A 27,303-nucleotide genomic window follows, 5' to 3' on the forward strand; every position below is an offset into this window, starting at 1 on the left:
AGGGAGACAAAGCTTTAGCACACACGTTGTCAGTGACTCACCATCAGTTTCCCCGTATTTGTTCTTCAAAGTTGAGAACTGTGGATCACATTCTAAAAGGAAAAACAATATTTTTACACTGTGCATGTGTGGTATCATCAACATCGAATGCAGGGAACAAAAGCTGAAAGTACGACTAAAAAGGATTTTTTCGAATAATAATCGACTATTTCCCAGTGATTTTCGAATAGTATTTTTTCTTGGACTGCACGTCCCTAATTCAGACTAGACGAACGGACTTTGACTGGTGAAAGCGCCCTTAGACACAAACACATGGGAAAATAAGGTCCATGTTGAAAAATAACAAAGTCAGCCTTTAATACTTCATTACACATCCTACAGTGTCTGTTAAATCGTCTAAGACATGTCTGTTTTCAACCAATCAACCAATTACAGAAAGCAAAACCTGTTGTAGTGTTGATACGGGCGTGTGACTGTTGTTTTAAGACAAAGATTTAGAACCTATCCTTTAAAGCTGAAGTAGGCGAGATTGGAGCAAATATGATAAAAAAAGTTATTTTTATAAAGCGGTCGCTGTATAGTGACAGTAGTACATGTAACAGGTAACTTGAAAAAAATCATGTGCCTCTGTGTCTTCTGGTGCTCCTAACGGCAACTGCAAGATTTCACAGACCGGAGGAAAACAACCAGTCAGAGGTGATCTGAGGTCTGCTGTCAAGCTGCTGTCTATGAGAGCCTGCTGTCAATCACTCGCGATCTCCGACCAAACGGTCAAACTAGGCAACGCTGATCAAACATGAATTAATATTATGTTACATTAATGCCTATTTCTCGCCTCAAATGTTTTCAGAATCATCTTGTAGTGCACGGTTTAGCTGTAAAATGAGAAAGTTTGTGACGCCGCCGCCATTGTGAAATCTGGTGAAGGAACGCCAAGCACTGGTCACATAACCGGAGCACAGCCAATAGGAACGCTCTCTCTCTCTGAAATGACCTGTGATTGGTCAAAGTCTCCCGTCACGGGCTAGATTTTCTAAAGCCTGAAAACAGAGCCATGAGGAGGTGTAGGTGTCTAGTTATCTCTCAGAACACTTGAATTACAATATGCTGAAAGGTTATTATGGAATTTTTGCCCAATGATGCCAAAAATATTCTGCCTACTGCCACTTTAACTGTTTTATGAGAGCACTCACCAACAACAAGCTCAACGTAGAGGGTCTGACTTGGCTGAAGACGTGGAAAATGACACTTGTAGTTTCCACGGTCGGTCACCTTCGCATTTCTGATGATTATGGAGGCGTTGCCGTACTTCAGTTGATCTTGAAAATGTGAGACTCGACCTTTGAACGTCTCGCTCTGACCTCCTCGTCCATTGTTGTAATGAATGCCTGAATCATACAGGAACACCTCGCGTTCATCCTGCTGACCATCTTTCGTCCAGTCAAACACCTTTGACTGAATGTTCTCCTTGGTGCTGAGGGAACAGGGTAAGATGACATCACTTCCTTCTGCTGCAACCACTTTGACGACACCTGAAAGAAGAAACATATATTAATCATTATGTTTAAATAGAGAAAGTTAGAGTTAAAGCAGAAAACACATTTGCATGCCACCTCAATTACTCTGAAACACTAGTTTATAAGCATGTGAGTTTGTCAGATTATTTATGGATATTTGTCATGCTGATATAATTTAAGTATATTTAAGCTAACATGTATAAAATACCTGATGAGACACTTTAAGACAGTTGTTTTGGTTTTGGACAACTTTTAGTCTGAGGGTTCAGAAGATCAGACTATTCTTCTATCACATGTTCGAATATCACAAATTATTTCCAATGGAAAAGGTTTTCTTTGTCCTGGAGAAAAGTATATAACCTGTGAAATGTCTTCCTTCGAGGAGACACTGCAAATGTCCCCACTGTGGGACTAATAAAGGAATATCTTACCTTATTCCTCTCTGACTTCTGGTGTCTTGTTTTAAAGGGACTATTTGTAACTTTCAGAAATGCTTCTTAACAGCGACACCTGTGGTCGTGAAATCAACGAAAGTCAGCGTCGAGCTCGCGCTTGCTCGCTCTAAATATACCTGAACGAGCATCGCTCAAAACAGTGAGGCGACACACGTCAGCTAAAACCACAATCGCATATGCGAGCGCGCATGTGTGGCGACCTGCTACATTTATACGCTTAAAAAGTTACAAATAGTCCCTTTAAGGTATTATGTCCCATAATTGCAATTATATTCTTTAACTTCAACATCAATGTTTTGTTTGTTTATTCAAAATGTTTCAAGTGTTACAGAACAGTGCCGAGTCACCTCATTATGACTACAGTGATGTCATCGCAAGGTGAAGTCTATGATCTCTCCTACATCACTTACCTAAATCTACATTTATAAACCTTTCAATGGCACACTGAAAGAAAAATCTCACTTTCACTGAAGAAGAGACATTTTCAGATGGTTTGGAGCCGCTTCTGAATTGCTGCACTGCAATCTGACACACACTCAAAGATTAACTTTTCTTTCACACCTTTACATCACAGCTGCTTCCTACTCTTTGCTTCCATGTTAGCAAACACCAGCTAACCTGCCTTAAGTGTCCCTTTACATCTGACTTCATACTGACAGAGTAAAATAGGAAACACACAGGAAGCCTGCAGTGTACACATTGACTACTGACTACTGTGAGTAGATTTGTTTGTTTATGGCCTTGGTTTGAAGCAAATAACATGGCTATTAAGTATTAATAATTACTTTAAATCAATTATAATCCATCATTATTGATATATATTTATAAATACTGAGTTTCAAATTCAGTATTGAGTTGATCGACTTAACCCCAAAAGTGTAATGTTACAGGGACGATTTGGACCTTTAAAGCCCCCCTCCAGTGTATTTTGGCATTTGTATGATATTTCCTATTTATTTGAGTCATTTCCTGACTAAGTTGATTAGCCACAGTTTACAAAAACAAATGATTAAATGATTTATTAATCAATGTTTGTCAAACCAAACCGCTGTATGTGTAGGGTCAGGTGTTGTCATGGATCTGTACTAATATAAGATCAGTCTGTGCTGATGATAAACTAGGGAAAAAAAGTTTGGAAACTTGTGTTTGGTCGATTATTTCTCTGTTGTTACAATGTTAATTGGCATTGTATTTTACATCGTTGGAAAGCCTGATTATTTACCTTCACAATGATGTCCAACTTGTGAGGATCATGCATTTGTGGGATGAGCAGCACAGCTGATTATGAACAGTGTATCCCTTCTTTTTCCAGTTTATTTAGCTATAGATCGAGCTAATTATCTAACGTTAGCTTCACTATAATACACGTGACAGACTAGGGATGTCAAGGTATCAGAAATCTATGCAACCAAAGTACGGGGTTCTCATAACGTCACACCTGAAGGAGAGCCCCAGCCGTCCTCTGGCGAACTGATCATTGATTCACTAGAAAGCATTAAGTTTACTCACCGCGCTCATCTGCTAGTGTTATTCCAGCAGACAGCAGACAGCAACACAGAGACAGGAGCTCCGCAGCTGTTAACTCAAGTCTAATAACACCCGACATGTTAAAGTACAACAAGAAGACCCGTATCCTCCCGTCACCTGCAGCTCTCTGACACAACTCTAGTAGACACTGAAGATTTTACCGACACGCCTCTTATTTGGACGCCGCACACTAACGTGCAGGCTAAACCAATGGCACACTTTCCTACAAAAAAACTACCCTATGGCTTCTCTCTTTTTCCTCTTCTCTCCTCCCCCTTCTTCTTCTCTCTCTCTCTCTCTCTCTCTCTGAAAAAAAAGTGATTCAGCTATGAGTAAAAACCTTAAGAATGTAAATGACTCATAGCCTCTGTCTCTCTCTCTCTCTCTCTCTCATATACAAAATTGCACATTGGTCTCACCGTCACTTAACAAGTAAAGTTTATGCCCTTGTATTTTATGTTTTATGTTTTCTTTGTTAATTGTCATCTGTCTGTTTTATTTGTATCTCCCTCTCTTCATACCAGACACCCTCATCCCATACATGTTTTATATCACACACACATTCCATTCACCGCTGTCCACACACACACAAATAACCACAAAACATAATGTTGCACACTTGGACACAAAGTGACTTCCAGGCAGTGCATGAGTTTAAAATAAATCTTTACTTCTTCTCTGGAAACACAGAAACACAGCACATTAGCATTGCGCGGCTACATACTGCCGATACGTCTGCTGGATGACGCATATCATAAACATTCACATTGGCTATGAACACACAATAAACATGAAATGTCTGCTTCCTGTATAATCTTAAAAACACATTCACACTGATCATGTTCTGCACACTCACAACTCACAACTCACATCTCACATCCCATATCCTAGCAGGCCTGTTGGTTACACTATAAATGTCCTCATTAGCAAACGGCTAACACTATTACACACAACATACTTCTCACAGCTTGCAACACTCCAGTTTAACCCTCATGTTTGCATTACCGCTGGTCCCTTATTCATACACATTCTTTATACATCTTTTAACTACTTTAGCTCACCTGGATAGTGCATATCAGATTAAAAATAAAACAATACATAACATATACATGAGAATGAGAATAAAACAATACATAACATATACATGAGAATGAGAATGGGGTGTGTCCAGTGTCCATCACTATGTCTAACATTACTGTGGGTCCCACAATAATACCATTCAAATAACAGCACACACCTTGGCACCATGACCTCACTTCAATTTTGAACTTGGAACATCCGAGGAATTGGTTCACAGGCAAAAAGACTTTAAGTATTCAACCACATAAACACATTACAAGCAGATATATGCCTCCTTCAAGAAACTCACACATCTGAATCTGACTTTCATAAATTAAGAACACCACAATTCAATCAAATCTTCTCCGCTCATTTCAACTCTCGACAAAGAGGGGTAGCAATTTTAATACACAAAAATATATCATTTACACACAACAACACCATCACAGATCCTGAAGGACGATTCATCATAATAAACATCACCTTACACCAACCTCTGTATGTGTCATCATACATCATACATCATGTTTTGGCTCTTACACACCGGCCCCTAATTGTTATGAAAGGCAGACATAACAATTCAAACAAAATACACAAAAAAGAGGAGCCAAATGTTACAATACACCAAGTTATGCATTTAAACTCCATGTAACAAACAGAGTTTTGTCACTGGCCTTTCAATTATGGTGGCTTTGGTCTGTCCTGACTGGTTTCCTCTGAATGGTTAGCCTCAGAAGCTTCCAGCTGCTTTCGTAGGCGAATCCTTCCTAACAACCCGACCTTTAACCTGAGGAACCAGGCAACTGATTAGGCCTGTGGGAAGACCCCCAAAAGTGCTTTAGTTTTCGAGATACCCCTACCAGAGGTAGAACAAAGCACAACAATGATTTTCATATTCTCCTAGGTCTCCCATATATGAAATGGATTCTTGTATAAAAATATTTTACTGCAAAAATGGTTAAATTGACAGATATTGTGACATAACCCATAAATAGAAAAAGCGCAAAATGAAGCCAGGCTGAATGGGAGATGGTACACCAAAGCTCATGTAATTTCATAATGCTAGCTCTGATTGATCCCAAATTTGATGTGATAATGGCCAGGGGGTTCCTCTACATGTGTAAAGAAACAGAATGTGAATATATTGATGCGTTGAGGAAATACAGTACTATAAACACATAAGTACAATAAGCGGAAGTATCAAATTTGAAGGTCTATGATGAATGTATTCATTTACTTTTAGGTAGCTTTGGCTGGGATTCTCCTAGAAACACCAATCAGGATTTTCTGGAATGGTATGACTGTGCTGAATCCAGCAATATATGATATGTAACTGTAGCAGGTATGGTCAATGGTCGACATTAAGAAATGTATCATGTGTTCCAAGCATGAAATGGGGTAAATGGCATATCTGCATTTAATAGATACTTATTAATACACTTCAATCAGGTAGACACACCAGTTATTAAAAGTTTTGTATCAACTTAAATTTAAGGAGTAAATAAATGTTCTTGATGCAATTGCAAGTAATAATTTGCACTTAAACCTTTAAGTAAGGGATAATGTACAGCGAGCCGGTCATTGTTGTGGAATAAACCCTGACAGGGTGATGCGGCAAACCCGATACAAAGCATCGCCCTGAAGGGCTTTATTTCACAACAATGACCCACTAGGTGTACATTATCCCGCTTATTACATGGCTAATTACTTCAGAAATCAATAATTTGACACAAAAACGATCCTCCAGAGTCCGAGATCAGAACTGCGCGCATAGCAACGGTCTGTTATACATAGCAACGGTCTGTTATACATAGCAACGGTCTGTTACACATTGCAACGGTCTGTTATAAAGAAATAACAGAGAGTAGAACGCCATGATTGCCCGATCAGAATCGAGTATTCAACAAAGTCATGTAATAAGTATGTATATATAACACCCAATGAAATTTTTTAAATTAAATCAATCCATTGCTCCATAAATTAATTTCTTCCTTGCACTTGTGTATTGATGAATATTATTATATTATTATTCTACATTCACTAACACAGGCTGGTCACCTGTCAACCAGTCCTCTATGGCAGTGTAAGCTCACTCCTGAAGCTTGAAGTAATCCACAGCAACTGGATCAACTCTGCTACTTAACTTATTTTAGAAGTTGCCTCAGTCTCTCCGTAAAACTGTCTCTCAGCTGCTTTGTGAATAGCTCTTAGGAAAAAACTCTTAGCTAGGAACTTTTAGGGCCAAATTTTAAAGAGAAGAAGTCAACTACTGATAACTTGAATTATGTCAGTTGGTAAAATCAGAATGAGATGGTGAGCATTTAGTAACACCTATTTCTATAGTAGTACGTAAAAATTCCGTAATGGAAAACAAAGACTTTACACACAGAGAGGACAATGATTACTTATACGACTCAACAAACCTATAAAAACCAGTAGCTTGCCAAGAATTACTGAAGAAATAGAGTTAAGATCGTATTTTGTTATTTGACCTTCCCAAGACATACTGTACAAGGTGAGAAATGAGAGAGAGAAATCAGTTTCTTTATACTTTAACATTCAACTTACATCATACTCTTTTAAGAGTTGGTCTGTCGATTCCCCAAGGTACACCATCAAACACTGAATGACAACATCTCTGGTCATGTTGATGCTTGGATTACTTGGGGCCTGGAATGACAAAAATAAACATAGTTCAAATTCTATTCAAGTAAAAATCATCCACTGACCTCAAACTGGCCAGAAGATGCAATTTTTAACACTAAGTGGCTTACATTACTGTTTAACAAACTCCTATCAAGCATCCTTAATGTGCTGTCCAAGTGACCAGTCTACTGAAACACCCGTTATTACTGAGGTTTCCAGGGAACCAACTGGGACTCCAGGAGGTCATTGGTCCCATCAAAGAAAGAGTGCATAGCACATAAACTCCCATAAAACTACAACATTTACACCTTTCTTTTTGTATGGATTAAACAAACAAGACATTACATTTTAATCAGTGAGCTCTCAATGTGCGGGTAGGCAAATTTTGTTAACTTTTGACCGTCTCCCCTTGTTTCCAGTTTTTTATGATAAGCTATGCTGCTGGTTGTAGCTTAATATTTATAGTACAGACATGTGAGTGATATCAATCTGATCATCTAACCCTTAGGGAGAATGCAAATAAGCATATTACCCAAAATGTTGTCCAATTCCTTTAAGCAGCAAGTACACAGAGCTGAGTGGCAGCTGGAGCTAAACGAGTCAAATGTATGTAGCCAAAATAAATAAATGAATAAATGACTCAATCAATACATGTCATTAAATGTAGCAAAAATAATATTAGAAATAAATGTAGCCATTAATCAATTGATAAAATGTGACATAAATTGATATTTCTTCTTTATCTTAATTTCTTCTTTAATTTATTAATTTGTTATTTTTTAGCATTTATTTTTATTGATTTTTTTTGCATTTATTACTTATTTATTTTTGCATTATTTTTTAATTTATTTTCAAATGTATATTTATTTATGTATTTATGCATTTATTTATTTCTGCACGCCTTTCCCTTTGAATTTCACCCCTTATTTATTTTCACAAACTTATTTATTTCTGTATTCTTTTCTTTATACATTTCTTTTTACATTTCTGTACCCGTACAGGCAGCGGCAAGGGGAGCAGCTAGCTAGCTAGCTAGCATATAGTCATGCACCCTGAACGCACAATGACACACGTTGAGTGACAGCCCCTTCATTTGCATAACGAGATGCATATAGAAATGTAAAAAGAAATGTGTAAAGGAAAGAATACAGAAATAAATAAGGGGTGAAATGCAAAGGGGATATTATGCATAAATAAATAAATAAATGCATAAATAAATGCACACATTTAAAAATAAATAATAAATAAATGCAAAAATAAATAAATAAAAAGAGATGTTAAAACAAACAAATAATAAATAAATGAATACATTTAAAATTTAGTGAAAATAAATACATAAATAAATTAAAGGGAAAATCAAACATAAGAGTAAATAAATAAGGGAATTAATACAAAGATAAGTAAATAGAAAAGCAAATTAAAACAGAAATATCAATTTATGTCACAGTTTATCAATTAATTAATGGCTACATTTATTTTTAATATTATTTTTGCTACATTTAATGACATTTATTTATTTGCCTATCAAGTCATTTATTTATTTATTTTTCATTTTGGCAGGTTCCGTACTCCATACAGATGTACAAAGTACAGAAAATAGTATACATTGGAGGGAGAAGAGTTCACATACTGTATATAGCACATTATTTGTGGATGACCACAGCAGACCTTTTCAATTATCATTCAGTGTTGCTTAAAATGTCTGTTTATCGCAAGTCCTAATGCAATTCAATCCAATTTTTCTACTATAAAGTCTTCTTTTATGATGGCTTTAATGTTCAGTTTTTGTTGACACGGTCATTGAATTCTTAATAAAGTACTGTATATGGGTACGTTCCAAATCTCATACTGTTTCTTTTTACTTTTAGTATTTACTGCAGCTGGCCTTACAAAGAATGTAATGTTGCCTACAGTATGCCTACAATTGGGACATACTACTTCGTCATAACATTGCACCATGAACTTTGACCCTCTTGCTCATATATCTGCTGCACAGAGGATTGTGAGTCAGAATAGCCAGAAAAGCATGCTGGCTTGCATACTGCAAAATGCGACCGGATGTAGTAGGACATCCTGGTATTTTTGGCATACTGCATTTGACATACTATTACTATATACTAAATCTTTTTCTGCCATGCTAAATAGTATGGTAGTATGGGTATTGGAACGCACAGTATGTTTTAGCACTGAGGCCATTACTATTGAAGATATTGAACTGGACTACCCTATATTCTGAGGTGTTTCTAATATTCTGACCCCCACATGTATGTAAATATGGAGTACAAAGAATTAGAAACACCCTTCAGTATAATGCAGTTCAGTACAACATCACCTTTAGCTATAACCTCAATGATAAACACATAATTGAATGTACAAATCTCTGACAAGCTCAACAAAAACTGAACATGAATATTTATTTATCTAAGAAAGTATCCACTGAGTGTATACAAACTATTTAAAAGGTGTGCAATTATTGCCTACTCTTTTTGTTGAGCGGGTAACATTATCTCATGTAGATTTAAGTAGTAAGCAAATTATCTTCCAGCAGTTTGATCACAAAATTTCTAAAAAATAATATTAACAAACATAATACTCATTGAAGGATACCTTGAGTAGGATAGCCTGCAACCTCAACCCCATGGTTCCGCCCTTGGAGTGGAAGAGGTTCAGAAGCCTGGGAGTGTATTCATCCAGCTTGGACATGAACTTTGATTCAAGGTGCACAGTTGTGATTCTGTGAAACTCATCCTGGATCTGAAAGACAAGTAATAAAACCAGCTTAAAAGCCTCAAATATTACTATTATACAATTTTATGACCTCCGTGTTTGCTGATTGTTTACCTTCTGGGTTAAATCATCTGACTGTACAACATGTTAATATAAAGTTTTGGCTAGCATACAACAATCTTCAATGTCGGTAGGTCCTCTCATGGACTTTCAGGGATTATTGAAAATGATTCCTGTTAGAAACTGTATAGCCATGTAATGCAACAAAAACTATACAATTCTGGAGTTTGATCTTGAAAATATGATCACGAAAATAATTGACAGTAACACATTTTGTATCTAAGAGCTAAATATACAAAACCACCAGTGCAGTCCTTCACAGTGGACTAGGAATATTTCTAATTAGCATGCACTTCTAACTTACTTGAGATGGCTCAAACAGAGCGGGCCATCTGGCTTTGATGTCCTCTATGCTTGGTGATTGGTTGATGATTTCGTTTCTTCTGTGTGCAAATGTTTTGGCCATTTTTTCTTTTATCACTTGGTTATTGTCCCTTTTCCCTACTTCAGTAAGCAACTGAATCCTGTCTTGTTCTTGACTTTCTTCATCCTCTCCTGCCGGGTAAGGAGGGAGGTAATTAACCTCTGCCTTTCGAGGCTTTTTTACACTCTTTGCAGGCTTCTGGTCCGCAGAGCTCTTGCGTTTCAGTGCATTGCACATCACCTCAGGAACACCGTAGCCTCGGAGTTTTGTGCGATAATTTGCCATCTTGTACTTGATGCTCTGTTGCCATCCATAGTAACCTGAGAAGGAGCCGGGTTCCTTGACACAAGGATATTTCTTGACAAGTGCCTCAGCAACATCACTTATCTGTGCACTTGATGGATAGGCCGTATATGTATATACAGTTTCAGCCAGCTTCTCCAGTATGTCTGCCTTGACCTTTGAGGTAGTCAGAAGAGTTCCATTCTTCTTGTAGTCTTCAGCAGCTCTTTCAAGGTACATCTCAGTTTCGTATGCAAACTGTGGAATGGGGAACTGCTTTGGCCATGGCTGACATCGCTCTGTGGTACTTCTCCTAGACAGGATAATGGTGTCCTGTGAAGATGACGTTCCAGAAGATGACTCTGCATTTGACAATTCAGTTGACATTTGACAGTCAGTTGACTGTTGAACAAAGGAACTGTCCGAACTGTCATCAACTGGAAGCAAGTTAAGAATAATTGGGGCAGCCTGAACAACCTTTAAGGTGTCTTTGTGTTGAATTTGGTCACTTTTATGAAGAGTAAAGTAATCTTCAAATTCTGAGTCTAAATAATGAAGACTGAACTCATCAGAAATTCCAAAGGTCTCCTTCACAACAGTTTGCAGCTCCTCCACAGTGGGCGGGATTCCTGATGGAAGTACCAACTTCTCAATTCGGTCATCAATCATCACTCGGAGCTTTGCCTCCATCTCTGCCAGCCTGACAAGAATGTGAATAGAAAAAAGTTCAATAGCATCACAAGCAGAAGCTTAAAGATGAGACAAGACATAGAGTGAATAACGTAATTAAGAGGCTGGAATGTGCCACCAGAATAGAAAAAAAATAAAAAATAGAACTAATTAATTTATTAATTAGATTGTTAATGTAATTAAAGTATATTCAAATTTGCCAATTAAAAATATTTCCTTATTCTGTATTTAATCAATAACATAATTGTAATATTAGTATTTGTTGTTTAGTATGTGTTGATACTGTACATATTACGTTAAAATTTAGTTTATAGGGTTTTGATCTGAAATCTAAAAAAAAAATTCTGAATAAACTATTATTTACAATATTACAAGAAGAAAATGTGATTAATTTGAGTAATATAAAACACATAAATTGTAACTAGGGTGTGAAAAAGTATGCACAAACCATGTGTTATCATATCTTAATTGTATGTCTATGAGAAATGAGTGATCAGTATTTCTACATTTCCTGCTGCTTTAATTCAAATTCAGGTTGGAACTACAGGGTTATTTGAAAATCACTGATAATCAAAACTGAAGCAAGTCTGCTTTCTAACCAGCAAAAGTTGAAACAAAAATGCTAGTAATAACCAAATTTTGTATTGCAAAACAAACAGTGTACAAAACTTTACACATGTATGTGAAATATTGTATCCCATCACACTGTGTATTGCATATAAGTGTGAAAAATATCTGTTGATAGATTTCAGTCAAAGACTCTTGATGCACCTGGAAAGACATTCATATTAGCTTTAATTCATGTAGCTGGTATGTTAATATACAGTCAAAAGATCACTTTCACTGTCTGTGGCATATTCTACAGATGTCTAGACACTGAAACTGTAGTAATGTTGCTGGTATGATGTCAATAAAATGTCCAACGGTCATTTTGACTGTCTATCTTTGCTGTGAACCACAGCACACGGAAAACAATAGACCAGACCAGTAATCTGTAGAAAAGACGCAGCTCTGCAGCGGAGCTACACCGGAGCTGCACACATTCTCAGTCTGTCTCAGCCCTAACTAGTTTACCGACCTCAAACACGCATTAACTAACGAGGCTCGGTGTAATGTGTCCGCATGAGCTGCAAACACTGTTTGAAAGTAACGTTACTCCAACAGAGTCAAAGTAAAAAGGGTCGGTTCGGTTCTACCATCTGAATCCTGTTGTGGCCTCATTGCACCGTGAACAGAGACATTAAACTGCGTGGCTCAGAGAGCCACCGTGAATCTGGGATTAACAGCAACCACAACATGCACTAAACACAATCACAAACTTTAGAGAGAGAGAAAGAGGAAATAAGGCACTTTCAAAATGTAATAACAAACCCTGATTAAACTACTGATTTTAGGCAACAAAAGCTGACAAGTTGGTAACTGCTTTTAACAGCTTACTTGAGAAAACGAAATGTAGTAATGTCAATGTCTCCTAATAATTAATCACCTCTGAGAGCAGGAAAGTTTGTTCCTAGATGTGCATTAACACAGGTGTAGGGTCTGGCTACTCCCTGTGCATTAACAGGTCTGGGGTCTGGCTACTTGCTGGCGTTAGCTAGCTCGTTAGTGTGGGGGAAGGGTGGAGCTCCTATGAACATGTGTAAAAGTAGATTAGCTGGTATATTAAAAGGCATTATATGTGGTATAATGTTATACCTGGGAAAGTCACATGAAATTGTGACACAGAGTCAGTCTCTCTTTAGGTCCATGCCTTTAGTGGAATCAAAGATAACAGACTGACTATGAATACAGGCCTAGCTAAAGTTAACATTAGCTAGTTGATTTTTGACTTACAGTGCAGTAAAGTTGGCATTTTTGGTAACTTGCAGTAACGTAAAACAATGTTAAACTGCTACAGCAACTTGGCTATGAATTGTTCGTTAATAACTAAAAACAGTTAAACTGGTCTTACCTTTGTGAAAACGGTCAAATGTCGGTCCCTCAATGTGTGGCAGACAATGCTGGAAGTCCATGTGGCGCCAAAATGCCTTGGGCGGAAGTGTAGTAAAGTGATTGAAACCAAAGACATCCCAATGAGTACAATTTATCAATTTTCTGCATCTTTAATGTAACTGATAAAATATAATTAAGTTCTACTCAGTGATCCACAGCTGATTTTATTCAAACAAAACTAAGTAAAATGCAATTAATAAATCATTGTAATTTGTTCAATTCAGCTCAATGTGATTCCAAACTACCCAAAGTCTTTTTTATTATGTATAAGTTACTATTATTTATTAATTAAATATTAATTAACCCCAATTCCAGTTTTTACAGTGCATAAGAGGCATTACTCATAAACCAATTACAGTTTATTATACATTTATGTTATATACTCATAATATACTTACTAGAAAATGGACATTATATTATATATTATATAGATATAAATGGATTACATGGTAATATATATTTTTTGTTTATAGTCATTCCCAACAGCCTTTACTGGCTCTAAATACAGTATATCACAGATCTGTGCTCCCAGTAGACCACAACCAGCACTGTTCCCATTAGACCACTTACACACCAAAAACTGACAAACTGACAATAACCTGATATTTTTAGGTGGAATTTCATTCATTCTCACTGTGCAATATCATTTTCCACTTGTGCAATTTAGTTAATAGTCTGTTTATTGTCAATAATGTATATACTGTCCTATTTTTATACTTCCTTCTATTTTAATGGTTCATATTTTGTTTAGCTCTTTTTTTTTTACTGTGTTAGCTGATGCATCTTGTTTTTTGCACTATCCCCTTTGCTGCACTGCACATCTCCCCACTGTGGGACTAATAAAGGAATATCTGATCTTATCTTATCTGATCACATGGTTAAGATCATATCTGCTTGTTTTACACTCTTTGCCCACCAGGTGGTTTTGTGTGCACATGAAGCCTCGAGAAATGAACCCTTTAACGAACCAATTTGCTGGAAAGCTTCAAAGCTTCATACATAGAACTCCCTAAATAGTGAGTAGGGAGTAGTGAATGATAAGAGTAGTAAACACAATGTGCCACTGTTGGCAACATGCTGCTTAGCTTAACATGTTGTTGTTGTTATTGGCGGTTGGCAAACAACGATTTGGTGCATTACCACCACATACTGGACTGGAGTGTGGAGCAATAGATTGGCAGGAAAATAAAAAAATAAAAATAATAATTAATAAAAAATTAATAATTATTAATAATAACAATAATAATATTAATTAAATTCTCTCCATTATACCTGTTGCCCTTAAGTAATTAATTAGAAGATTGTGTACTTTCTTAGATGTCTTTCCTAGCAGATTCCCCATTGTAATATTTCCATAATTTACTCCTGATATCAAATGAATGCAAAGCTGTGGATTGTTTTATGGATGTTTTAGGTTGTTTTATTATTTTATTCTCAGGTATTGTCTTATTTATTGTAGTATTTATCAACTGTACTATTTATAGATTTTAAGGGCTGAGAGGGAGCCAGGGTAAAATGCATTTCATTGCATTTTAACTGTACACTGTACTTTTAAATGCATATGACAAATAAACTTGAAACTTGAATTCCCTTCTTTCTTCGTCATATCTGTTGCACTCTATAAGAACATGCTTGACAGTTTCCGGTTTATTAAAGTGCGTGCATAGTCCAGTTGGGTGTTTGCCTATTCTATAGTGTTTTGTTTAATCCTGTATGTCCTATTTTCAGACGGGTAATGATGAGCCAGGGTTCTTCTTCTTCTTCTTTGAGGTTTATTGGCAGGTTGGCAAACAATGATTTGGTGCATTACTGCCACCAACTGGTCTGTCGTGTGGATCATTCTGGCTAATAATTACTTTATTCAAAAAAACAAATAAAAAAAGAAAAGAAACAACCTCATATTTTTACCAAACATATTAATTTGTCTGAGATACTGAAATAATGCTCTTTAACACTCATTTAGTGAGTTCTTTTGTAGAATATCTATTAAATCAAAGTGTACTTTAATCTCTTTGAGGCCTTGACTCAGATCTTTCTTCCTCATATCTCTCACAATGCAACATTACATGCTCCACCGTTTTCCTCTTATCTACCTGCATCATGTTTACCTATTTTAAATAGTGTGCCATTTAGTCCAGTGTGTCCAAATCTGAGTCTTGATATGATTGTCTCATCTCTCCTGTTCCTTCCTACACACCTCATTTCTCCCACTTTCCTTTGAACCCTGTAAAACCACAAAATCTTGGTTCAACGTACTCGTCAGATTTAACGTGAGCATGAGCAGATGAAGACAAACTGCACAATGAAGCTCAAACATCCAAGAGTAGGAACAAAAAGAAAAACACGTTTCTGAATGGAGGAACCTTTAAGTTACCTGATAAATTGGTTATATTTAACTGCTAATACACCAACATTAAAAGCTGGAAATGTGTCTATTGACTGAAATTAGCTTCCATCTCAACAACTCCTCTGATGACAGATGGAGCGTTTGTCTTTAAAAGAGAGTTCCAAATGTAGTTCACATTGTCAGCAGCTTATAGAGTTAAGAAACAACTTTAATATCATGATGATCAATGTTGACGATTCATCAAAAAACTGTCCAGCAGCCAAGAAACATGTTGTAGTATTAGAAGTGTGTTTGTATGTAGTTTGTTTCTTTTATCGAAGTTTGAATAAAATGTCAAAATGTTAGAGTTTTGGACGTTTCTGTCAGATAACACTGCCTGAAATTACAGTTAATTAATATATCAGTTAACATTAATATACTTTTTTATTGAGGACATGATGAGATGTATACACAGCAGACAGCAGATGATAACAAGACCCATTCAGCCACTTGCCTATTTTACCAGCACCTGGCTGGTGGTGGGTGCATATAGCATTTCTTCACAGTCAGGATTGCACTTGGCAGATTCCGGCTTGGCAAACATAAACTTTTCTAAAACAAATTCACTCAAACACAAAAGTAACATTTAAAGTTATTAAATATTCACACTCTAAAACATTTAGCTGTTAGCTTTAAGAGTTAGCTCAGAGTTACCTTTATAATAACTAAAGCCAGTGTGATTATATCTGCTGCCAGTTCTTTACTGTTATTTAACTGGGAAATTCCTAACAGTGCTCAGAGTTTCAAATATTTGAAACTAAATAAAATAATATACAATTGCATAAAGTGCATCTAGAAACTGTTTGTTTCTTCTTTCCCTGCTGACCTGCTGTGGAGATCCCTGATGGTGCCTCTGTTGTGCACTGTATAATGATGTAATGTATTTTGTCATACCAGTTGTTGCTGTCATGATTCAATGTTGTCTTGTTATGTGTTTGTATTCTTTATCAGACTAAAGTCCTGATGCTCAACCTTTAATGAATTTAGAGGTAGAGAAAACCATATCAACCGTTATTGCCTCATTTAACAAGCTGCATGTTTTTGGTGATGTTTTAAGGCACTACGTGATTAATACAAGTTACATTAATATTATTGTAATGAAAGCCTGAGATCTGTTGGCGTAACAGGTCGCCAGAATATTCAGAGCTCCTGTTTGGTTTGATCGTCTGAGCTTTTGGAACGAAATAATTGGCTCAATATGATCTTTTAAAAAACTCATCTCATTGTTTGCATGTCACTCTGTTGGTTGAAGTTCTATGTACCTTGTTCATTTAGGTGTTATAGTATCTTTAACAACAGTCCAGTGTGACAGAGTGAAAATTCAAACAAGTCACAATATGATATAAAAACAGCATAATAAAACAGCGAGGCAACCCCTAATAAACCCTTTAGAATATAAATACAATACTGCACTAAAAAATGTCCAGAAACAAGGCCCAGCAGGGAATCTTTGGTCATAAAGCTCCATCTAGTGGCGTGATTGGATAAGGATTAAGTGGCTTCACATGAACACTTTGTCTTCACATGAACACTTTGTCTTCACATGAGAACCTGCAGCAAAAAAAAAAAAGAATATATATATATTACATGAAGTCACATTTCTTTATCATATGCACAATATTTACAACAGAGCAGTATTTGGCTATATTTAGCTATACATTATCCTGCTTATTACACGGCTACTTCCTTAAGAAATCAATACTTTGACTCAAAAATGGTCCTCCGGAGGCCGACATTACAACTGCGCCTCTAGCAACGGTCTGTTATACATAGCAACATTAAATGATCAATAATCCCTCCAAAATACCACATTAAGACACCAAGACCTTGAGGAACACCATAGGAAAAGCCATGCTGTGATTTTTGGATCAAAAACTTTTGACATTTGGAGATTTCTGCTAGAATTGCATTGTTCTGTGATTGGATGGCAAGCAGTCCTGTTGTGTAAACTGCTCAGAAACCCCCTTATTGTCAATCTAGCTAGGAAAGTAATCTATCCTCTGAATGCTCTAGGTCTCTAGTTTGTGGCTGTAAAGTTTCATGAGGCTGTGATTATCCTAGAGGTCACCACAGGTCATTTTATACAGTGAGGTCAAGTTTAAAGAAAATGGTCTCACTACAATGAAATGTCTACCATGGGGACTAACATCATCACACATGAATACAGTTGGGCTGATTGGATCCACAAGAGTCTCAGCTTTACAGTGATACCCAATTTATGTAATTCAAGACTGTTTAGGGACCCCAGCATGCAGAAATATTCAAACACACCATTTTAGAATAGGAGACAATAACACATTTATACTGCATGCAAAAAACTGCATGTGATTATCATAAAGTGGGCATGTCTGTAAAGGGGAGACTCGTGGGTATCCATAGAACCCATTTTCATTCACATATCTAGAAGTCAGAGGTCAAGGGACCCCTTTGAAAATGGCCATGAGAGTTTTTCCTCGCCAAAATTTTGGCCAACTTTGGAGCGTTATTTAACTTTCTTCAGGAGCAAGCTAGTATGACATGATTGGTACCAATGGATTCCTTAGATTTTCATATGATATCTGTACCTCTTAAAACTGAACCTGCTACAGCCTCTGAAAGACGGTAAAGTCAGTCAGGATCACGCGGGTCTCAGAGGGTTAATAGCTCATACTGTATTAGTTTCAGCAAAATTTCTGCTCATTGAAAACATATTCCACATACTGTATCTGTGTTCTCTGAGAAGTTGTGAATAAAGTTGTAATATCTGGAGGAAAAACTTGTAATATTACGAGAGTCCGGACCTCAGTGACCCCTTAGCTGGCTACGGCCATGTCTCAGTGGTGGTAATGAGGGAGGGGCGGATTTATCCTGCTGGTCCGCGGTCTGAACCAAAGACCTCCCGCCCACGAGCTCGCTTCTCTAAGGTCCTGACTGAGCCGTCGGACAGTTTGGGGCCATCGGTGAGCGTCTGTCGGTCTAGTTTTTGCAGTGTGTTCCGCACCGTCGGCTCTAGTCTGCCCGTGTCGGAGGTGTTTTGGCTGATTCAGCACGTTGAATCGGCGGCGGAGCCCGTCGTTGAGAGAATTCAATCTGATTGGCGGTTCAGTTTAAACGAATCAGTGCACGAGGAGAGAAACGGACACGAGGAAAGCAAGCCAAAGAGTAAAGTCACACAGAAGACTCTTCTCATTTTTCATCATCTCATCTGATCATTCCAACACACGGATATTTTGACATGAGACATGAACATCTGGAATAAAGCTAAGTGGTGAGTGAGAGTGGTGTCGAAACGTCGCTTTGTTTCATGTACGTATCATAACAACGGCTTGTATATCCGCCGTTCTCGGCCTTCCTGTTTCCCTTTTTGAATGATGAATACAGACTACCGCCGCCTGCTGGTGTGGAGAGTTATTTCCTCTCACGCAGGCGCAGAACGTACATGCTAACTGGCCATCGGCTGTAGTCTTTGCGGTGTGTTCGAGTGCAACTTGTTGGCCGAGGCGACAGTTGCCGCTTGTCGGGTTGGTGTGCCTGGGTCTTCACCTTTAGGCCACCACTGCTTTTTAAACATCAGAACGAGAACCAGAGGCCTCATAAAGAAATTAAGTCTCAGTGGATTTTTTTACGACTGTAAATAGTAACATGATAAATCTTTTATCTGAGAAGACTACCGATTCTTGACATGAGGTGGTTGCTGTTAAGTATCTGTTATGTTGATGTCTGCACATTATAGATGTTAAAACAATCTATTATATAAACTTACCTTTATAACGGTATATTGTGATGAACAATACACCGTTAACAAATAGGAGCAGAATTAGAGCTGCAGCAATGATGGAAGCTCCCCATCCATCAATCCATGCTGTGACCTCCCTTTTGCAGGGCGCGTCCTCAAACAGTTTCTCTGGAACACATTACAAAAACCAAGTGTGACTCTCAGAATGTAACTGTATTTTAATTGTAGTTATAACCTACCTATGAAGATTAAAATGATATTTAAGAACATCTAAAATTATCTGCAGATAAAAACACCGGGACGAGTCTCACCAGGAACAGTGAAGTTAGCCTCAAACATGTGGTCGATGTCCTCCTGTTTGACTACACAGCAGAAGCGGTTGGTCGCGGTCCAGTTCACAATGATTTGGAGGGTGACGTCGTAGCGGTGTCTTCTCTCTGAGACCCGTGGCTCATCAGTAGGAAGGACGTTTCCATCACTGTCCTGCCACTGTAGCTTCGGCTGTGGGAACGCACCTCGAACGTCACAATTCAGCTGCACCCCGGCCTTTGTGACATCGACGATGGAGATGTAGGGCTCTGCCGCCCCTGTGAACAGAGTTAAGAATAAATTATAAACGACTGTTACAGCATTAGACATTTACTCTTCATCTCCTTCCTCTTTATAAATAGAGTGACACAGGAATGAGTCCTAAAACCCACTGCGAACACTATTTCTGACATCCTGTCTATTATCATGCCTTGATTTATACACAAGTTATTGTGCAATAAAACTCATTTTGAACTTATTTGAGTTTAAGATTTATAGAAAATATTGTTTTGGAAAACACAAAAACAAAATTGCAAACCAACCAGGCAGTCTGTCTGTCTTATTAAAAAGTCATCCTAAAAACGAATACACCAAGATTCAAATTTAGAAATAAATGAAATCATAAGCAGGCAGAGCAATAACAAGAGAAGATAATATTAATGTTAATAAAAAGCTAGGGCTGTTGTTGAAAACCTTAGTCGACTAACACTCATACAATTTTGTCGACTAATCGATTAGTTAATTTAATGGACAGATCTGTAAAAAGAATCACACTAAAGCACCACTTTAGATCTGGTGTTTACAGAGATGTGCTCACAAGTTTCTTGGAAATAAGTCATTCAGCATGAAAAAAGCATAAAAAATGACTAACCGACTAAATTAATCTTAGTCGACTGAGACCAAAACGACCGATTATGTCTAGTTCACACTACACAACTTTAGCCCTGATTTTGAGCTCCCTGACAAAAACCTAGAACACAGAAAAATCAACGTTGGCTTCTTATTAACACGGTGTGTTTCCGTGTAACGTGTCGGCGGATGCCTCTCTCATTCAGCAGCATTGTTATGTCTGTATAACGTTACACTACGATATCTCTCATCCCGTCATCCACCGCTTTTTTCTTTCTCACCGCGGACGGCCAGCAGCTCACGCACCTCGATGTCTCGCCACACTTCCACACACACTAAAGAAATCTTAGTCGGCTTGACACCAAAACGACCGATTAGTCGACTAATCGACTAAGAGGTGGCAGCCCTATAAAAAACCCGTAATCAAAACACAGATTCACACAATACAAGAAATGCAAAGCAGTAAAATGCAGAATATTCATGTTAATAGAAATATGCACTACAGGCAGTTGTGCTGCATTATTTGGCACCAACTGAAACCTGCAGAGCAGGATACAGTGCACACTATAAAATGTGACGCAATGATTGTGACCCACAATGCTCAACCTTAAAAGGATGGATAAGGATAAATCTGTTGTTTGGATGATGTCACTGATTTGCAACACAGACCAAGTATCCTGGAAGTGGGATCCCTCCTCTGTTGCTCTTCCTGAGGTTTCTTCCATTTTTTCCCTGTTAAAGGTTTTTTTTTTTTGGTGGGGAGTTTTTCCTCATCCGATGAGAGGGTCGCATTGTAAAGGACAGAGGGTGTCGTATCCTGTACAGATCGTAAAGCCCCCTGAGGCAAATTTGTGATTTTGGGCTATACAAATAAAATTGACTTGACGGATCTCATCACTGATCTGTGTGCTGAAACTTTGTCGCCCTGCGTCTGGTTATCATTCACAAAACGCTGACAATACCGTCAAAGTGCTTCATCAGGGTGACGAACAACCCCTTAAGCTCAGATACTACATCCGCGTTTAGTGGTCAGTCAGAAAATGCAGATGTAGATCAGTGACATCATCAATATCATGAAAAATGAAATTAAAAATTAAAATATGAAAATATATTTCATCATGTATACACGAGGGAGACAAAGCTTTAGCACACACGTTGTCAGTGACTCACCATCAGTTTCCCCGTATTTGTTCTTCAAAGTCGAGAACTGTGGATCACATTCTAAAAGGAAAAACAATATTTTTACACTGTGACTGTGTGGTATCATCAACATCGAATGCAGGGAACAAAAGCTGAAAGTACGACTAAAAAGGATTTTCTAATAATAATCGACTATTTCCCCGTGATTTTCGAATAGTATTTTTTTATTGGACTGCACGTCCCTAATTCGGACTAGACAAATGGACTTTGACTGGTGAAAGCGCCCTTAGACACAGACACATGGGAAAATAAGGTCCATGTTGAAAAATAACAAAGTTAGCCTTTAATACTTCATTACACATCCTACAGTGTCTGTTAAATCGTCTAAGACATGTCTGTTTTCAACCAATCAACCAATTACAGAAAGCAAAACCTGTTGTAGTGTTGATACGGGCGTGTGACTGTTGTTTTAAGACAAAGATTTAGAACCTATCCTTTAAAGCTGAAGTAGGCGAGATTGGAGCAAATATGATAAAAAAAGTTATTTTTATAAAGCGGTCGCTATATCGTGACAGTAGTACATGTAACAGGTAACTTGAAAAAAATCATGTGCCTCTGTGTCCTCCGGTGCTCCTAACGGCAACTGCAAGATTTCACAGACCGGAGGAAAACAACCAGTCAGAGGTGATCTGAGGTCTGCTGTCCATCTGCCGCTGTCAATCACTCGCGAACTCCGACCTAGCGGTCAAACTAGGCAACGCTGATCAAACATGAATTAATATTATGTTACATTAATGCCTATTTCTCGCCTCAAATGTTTTCAGAATCATCTTGTAGTGCACGGTTTAGCTGTAAAATTAGAAAGTTTGTGACGCCGCCGCCATTGTGAAATCTGGTGAAGGAACGCCAAGTACCGGTCACATGACCGGAGCACAGCCAATAGGAACGCTCTCTCAATGAAATGACCTGTGATTGGTCAAAGTCTCCCCTCACAGGCTAGATTTTCTAAAGCCTGTAAACAGAGCCATGAGGAGGTGTAGGGGTCTAGTTTTCTCTCAGAACACTTGAATTACAATATGCTGAAACGTTATTATGGAATTTTTGCCCAATGATGCCAAAAATATTCTGCCTACTGCCACTTTAACTGTTTTATGAGAGCACTCACCAACAACAAGCTCAACGTAGAATATTTGACGTGGCTGAAGACGTGGAAAATGACAGCTGTAGTTTCCACGGTCGGTCACCCTCGCATTTCTGATGATTATGGAGGCGTTGCCGTACTTCAGTTGATCTTGAAAATGTGAGACTCGACCTTTGAACGTCTCGCTCTGACCTCCTCGGCCATTGTTGTAATGAATGCCTGCATCATACAGGAACACCTCGCGTTCATCCTGCTGACCATCTTTCGTCCAGTCAAACAACTTTGACTGAATGTTCTCCTTGGTGCTGAGGGAACAGGGTAAGATGACATCACTTCCTTCTGCTGCAACCACTTTGACGACACCTGAAAGAAGAAACATATATTAATCATTATGTTTAAATAGAGAAAGTTAGAGTTAAAGCAGAAAACACATTTGCATGCCACCTCAATTACTCTGAAACACTAGTTTATAAGCATGTGAGTTTGTCAGATTATTTATGGATATTTGTCATGCTGATATAATTTAAGTATATTTAAGCTAACATGTATAAAATACCTGATGAGACACTTTAAGAGAGATGTTTTGTTTTTTGACAACTTTTAGACTGAGGGTTCAGAAGATCAGACTATTCTTCTATCGCATGTTCAAATATCACAAATTATTTCCAATGGAAAAGGTTTTCTTTGTCCTGGAGAAAAGTATATAACCTGTGAAATGTCTTCCTTCGAGGAGACACACTGCAAATGTCCCCACTGTGGGACTAATAAAGGAATATCTTATCTTATTCCTCTCTGACTTCTGGTGTCTTGTTTTGAAGGGACTATTTGTAACTTTCAGAAATGCTTCTTAACAGCGACACCTGTGGCCGTGAAATCAACGAAAGTCAGCGTCGAGCTCGCGCTTGCTCGCTCTCAATATACCTGAACCAGCATCGCTCAAAACAGTGAGGCGTCACACATCAGCTAAAACCACAATCGCATATGCGAGCGCGGCCAATTGCGGCCCGCAAGACGATATTTTGTGGCCCCCACCTTGATATGAAAGTTTAATGTTAGTGCGGCCCGCAAATTTTTTTTTTTTTTTTTTTTTTTTTTAGATATTTTTTTTCAGACTTTTTTTCAGACTTTTTTATCAGATATCTTTTTTCAGACTTTTTTTGTCCGACATTTTTCAGATATTTTTTTTCAGACTTTTTTTCAGACATTTTTCAGATATGATTTTCCGGACATTTTTTTAGATCTTATTTTTTTTCAGACTTTTTTTTCAGATATTTTTTTTCAGACTTTTTTTCAGATATTTTTTTAAGACATTTTTCAGATATTTTTTTTCAGACTTTTTTTAAGAATTTTTTTTCAGAATTTTTTTCAGAATTTTTTTTCAGACTTTTTTTCAGACTTTTTTTGTCCGACATTTTTCAGATATTTTTTTTCAGACTTTTTTTCAGATATCTTTTTTCAGACTTTTTTTGTCCGACATTTTTCAGATATTTTTTTTAAGACATTTTTCAGATATTATTTTTAAGACATTTTTCAGATATTATTTTTCAGACTTTTTTTCAGACTTTTTTTTCAGATATCTTTTTTCAGACTTTTTTTCCGACATTTTTCAGATATTTTTTTTAAGATATTTTTCAGATATTATTTTTCAGACTTTTTTTCAGACTTTTTTTTCAGATATCTTTCTTCAGACTTTTTTTGTCCGACATTTTTCAGATATTTTTTTTCAGACATTTTTCAGATATGATTTTCCGGACATTTTTTTAGATCTTATTTTTTTCAGACTTTTTTTTCAGACTTTTTTTCAGACTTTTTTTTCAGATATTATTTTCAGACTTTTTTTTCAGATATTTTTTTTCAGACTTTTTTTCAGATATTTTTTTAAGACATTTTTCAGATATTTTTTTTCAGACTTTTTTTCAGACTTTTTTTCAGACTTTTTTTCAGACTTTTTTTTCAGACTTTTTTTCAGACTTTTTTTGTCCGACATTTTTCAGATATTTTTTTTCAGACTTTTTTTCAGATATCTTTTTTCAGACTTTTTTTGTCCGACATTTTTCAGATATTTTTTTTAAGACATTTTTCAGATATTATTTTTAAGACATTTTTCAGATATTATTTTTCAGACTTTTTTTCAGACTTTTTTTTCAGATATCTTTTTTCAGACTTTTTTTGTCCGACATTTTTCAGATATTTTTTTTCAGACATTTTTCAGATATGATTTTCCGGACATTTATTTAGATCTTATTTTTTTTCAGACTTTTTTTCAGATATTTTTTTCAGACTTTTTTTGTCCGACATTTTTCAGATATTTTTTTTCAGACTTTTTTTCAGATATTTTTTTCAGACTTTTTTTGTCCGACATTTTTCAGATATTTTTTTTCAGAGTTTTTTTTCAGATATCTTTTTTCAGACTTTTTTTCCGACATTTTTCAGATATTTTTTTAAGATATTTTTCAGATATTATTTTTCAGACTTTTTTTCAGACTTTTTTTTCAGATATCTTTCTTCAGACTTTTTTTGTCCGACATTTTTCAGATATTTTTTTTCAGACATTTTTCAGATATGATTTTCCGGACATTTTTTTAGATCTTATTTTTTTCAGACTTTTTTTTCAGACTTTTTTTCAGACTTTTTTTTCAGATATTATTTTCAGACTTTTTTTTCCGACATTTTTCCGATATTTTTTTTCAGACTTTTTTTCAGAAATTTTTCAGATATGATTTTCTGGACATTTTTTTAGATCTTATTTTTTTTCAGACTTTTTTATCAGATATTTTTTTTCAGACTTTTTTTGTCCGACATTTTTCAGATATTTTTTTCAGACTTTTTTTTCAGACTTTTTTCAGACTTTTTTTTCAGACTTTTTTTCAGACTTTTTTTTCAGATATTTTTTTTCAGACTTTTTTTCAGACATTTTTCAGATATGATTTTCCGGACATTTTTTTAGATGTTATTTTTTTTCAGACTTTTTTTCAGACTTTTTTTCAGATATTTTTTTCAGACTTTTTTTGTCCGACATTTTTCAGATATTTTTTTTCAGACTTTTTTTCAGACATTTTTCAGATATGATTTTCCGGACATTTTTTTAGATCTTATTTTTTTTCAGACTTTTTTTTCAGATATTTTTTTTCAGACTTTTTTTCAGATATTTTTTTAAGACATTTTTCAGATATTTTTTTTCAGACTTTTTTTCAGACTTTTTTTTCAGACTTTTTTTTCAGACTTTTTTTCAGACTTTTTTTGTCCGACATTTTTCAGATATTTTTTTTCAGATATCTTTTTTCAGACTTTTTTTGTCCGACATTTTTCAGATATTTTTTTTAAGACATTTTTCAGATATTATTTTTAAGACATTTTTCAGATATTATTTTTCAGACTTTTTTTCAGACTTTTTTTTCAGATATCTTTTTTCAGACTTTTTTTGTCCGACATTTTTCAGATATTATTTTTAAGACATTTTTCAGATATTATTTTTCAGACTTTTTTTCAGACTTTTTTTTCAGATATCTTTTTTCAGACTTTTTTTGTCCGACATTTTTCAGATATTTTTTTTCAGACATTTTTCAGATATGATTTTCCGGACATTTTTTTAGATCTTATTTTTTTTCAGACTTTTTTTCAGATATTTTTTTCAGACTTTTTTTGTCCGACATTTTTCAGATATTTTTTTTCAGACTTTTTTTCAGATATTTTTTTCAGACTTTTTTTGTCCGACATTTTTCAGATATTTTTTTTCAGAGTTTTTTTTCAGATATCTTTTTTCAGACTTTTTTTCCGACATTTTTCAGATATTTTTTTTAAGATATTTTTCAGATATTATTTTTCAGACTTTTTTTCAGACTTTTTTTTCAGATATCTTTCTTCAGACTTTTTTTGTCCGACATTTTTCAGATATTTTTTTTCAGACATTTTTCAGATATGATTTTCCGGACATTTTTTTAGATCTTATTTTTTTCAGACTTTTTTTTCAGACTTTTTTTCAGACTTTTTTTTCAGATATTATTTTCAGACTTTTTTTTTCCGACATTTTTCCGATATTTTTTTTCAGACTTTTTTTCAGAAATTTTTCAGATATGATTTTCTGGACATTTTTTTAGATCTTATTTTTTTTCAGACTTTTTTATCAGATATTTTTTTTCAGACTTTTTTTGTCCGACATTTTTCAGATATTTTTTTCAGACTTTTTTTTCAGACTTTTTTCAGACTTTTTTTTCAGACTTTTTTTCAGACTTTTTTTTCAGATATTTTTTTTCAGACTTTTTTTCAGACATTTTTCAGATATGATTTTCCGGACATTTTTTTAGATGTTATTTTTTTTCAGACTTTTTTTCAGACTTTTTTTTCAGATATTTTTTTCAGACTTTTTTTGTCCGACATTTTTCAG

The 27,303-nt window shown here is 36.0% G+C and overlaps 2 protein-coding genes across 3 annotated transcripts in view; both read right to left on the reverse strand.

The window, feature by feature from the left end:
* Nucleotides 1-27,303, reverse strand: part of LOC119493474 (butyrophilin-like protein 2) — a 53,657-nt gene that overhangs the window by 5,158 nt on the left and 21,196 nt on the right. Inside the window, exons 3-5 of the mRNA XM_037778796.1 lie at nt 22,944-23,282; nt 1,194-1,532; nt 42-92 (exon numbers count right to left, since the gene is read on the reverse strand). Of these exons, the coding sequence (XP_037634724.1) occupies nt 42-92; nt 1,194-1,532; nt 22,944-23,282 (729 nt within the window). The remainder of the gene's footprint in view (nt 1-41; nt 93-1,193; nt 1,533-22,943; nt 23,283-27,303) is intronic.
* Nucleotides 9,260-12,062, reverse strand: LOC119493475. Of its 2 annotated transcripts, none has more exons than XR_005207973.1 (2): nt 10,046-10,073; nt 9,260-9,958 (listed from the first exon to the last, which is right to left on the reverse strand). XR_005207973.1 is itself a non-coding variant. In XM_037778797.1 (2 exons), the coding sequence occupies exons 1-2, from the start codon at nt 11,385-11,387 to the stop codon at nt 9,782-9,784; spliced, it is 1,209 nt and encodes a 402-aa protein (XP_037634725.1). In that variant the 5' UTR covers nt 11,388-12,062; the 3' UTR covers nt 9,260-9,781. The 2 variants fall into 2 exon arrangements, 1 of the variants encoding a protein (XP_037634725.1); XM_037778797.1 differs by lacking the exon at nt 10,046-10,073 and adding an exon at nt 10,356-12,062.

This window comes from Sebastes umbrosus, chromosome 8 (assembly GCF_015220745.1).
Source record: "Sebastes umbrosus isolate fSebUmb1 chromosome 8, fSebUmb1.pri, whole genome shotgun sequence".
Lineage (NCBI taxonomy): Eukaryota > Metazoa > Chordata > Actinopteri > Perciformes > Sebastidae > Sebastes > Sebastes umbrosus.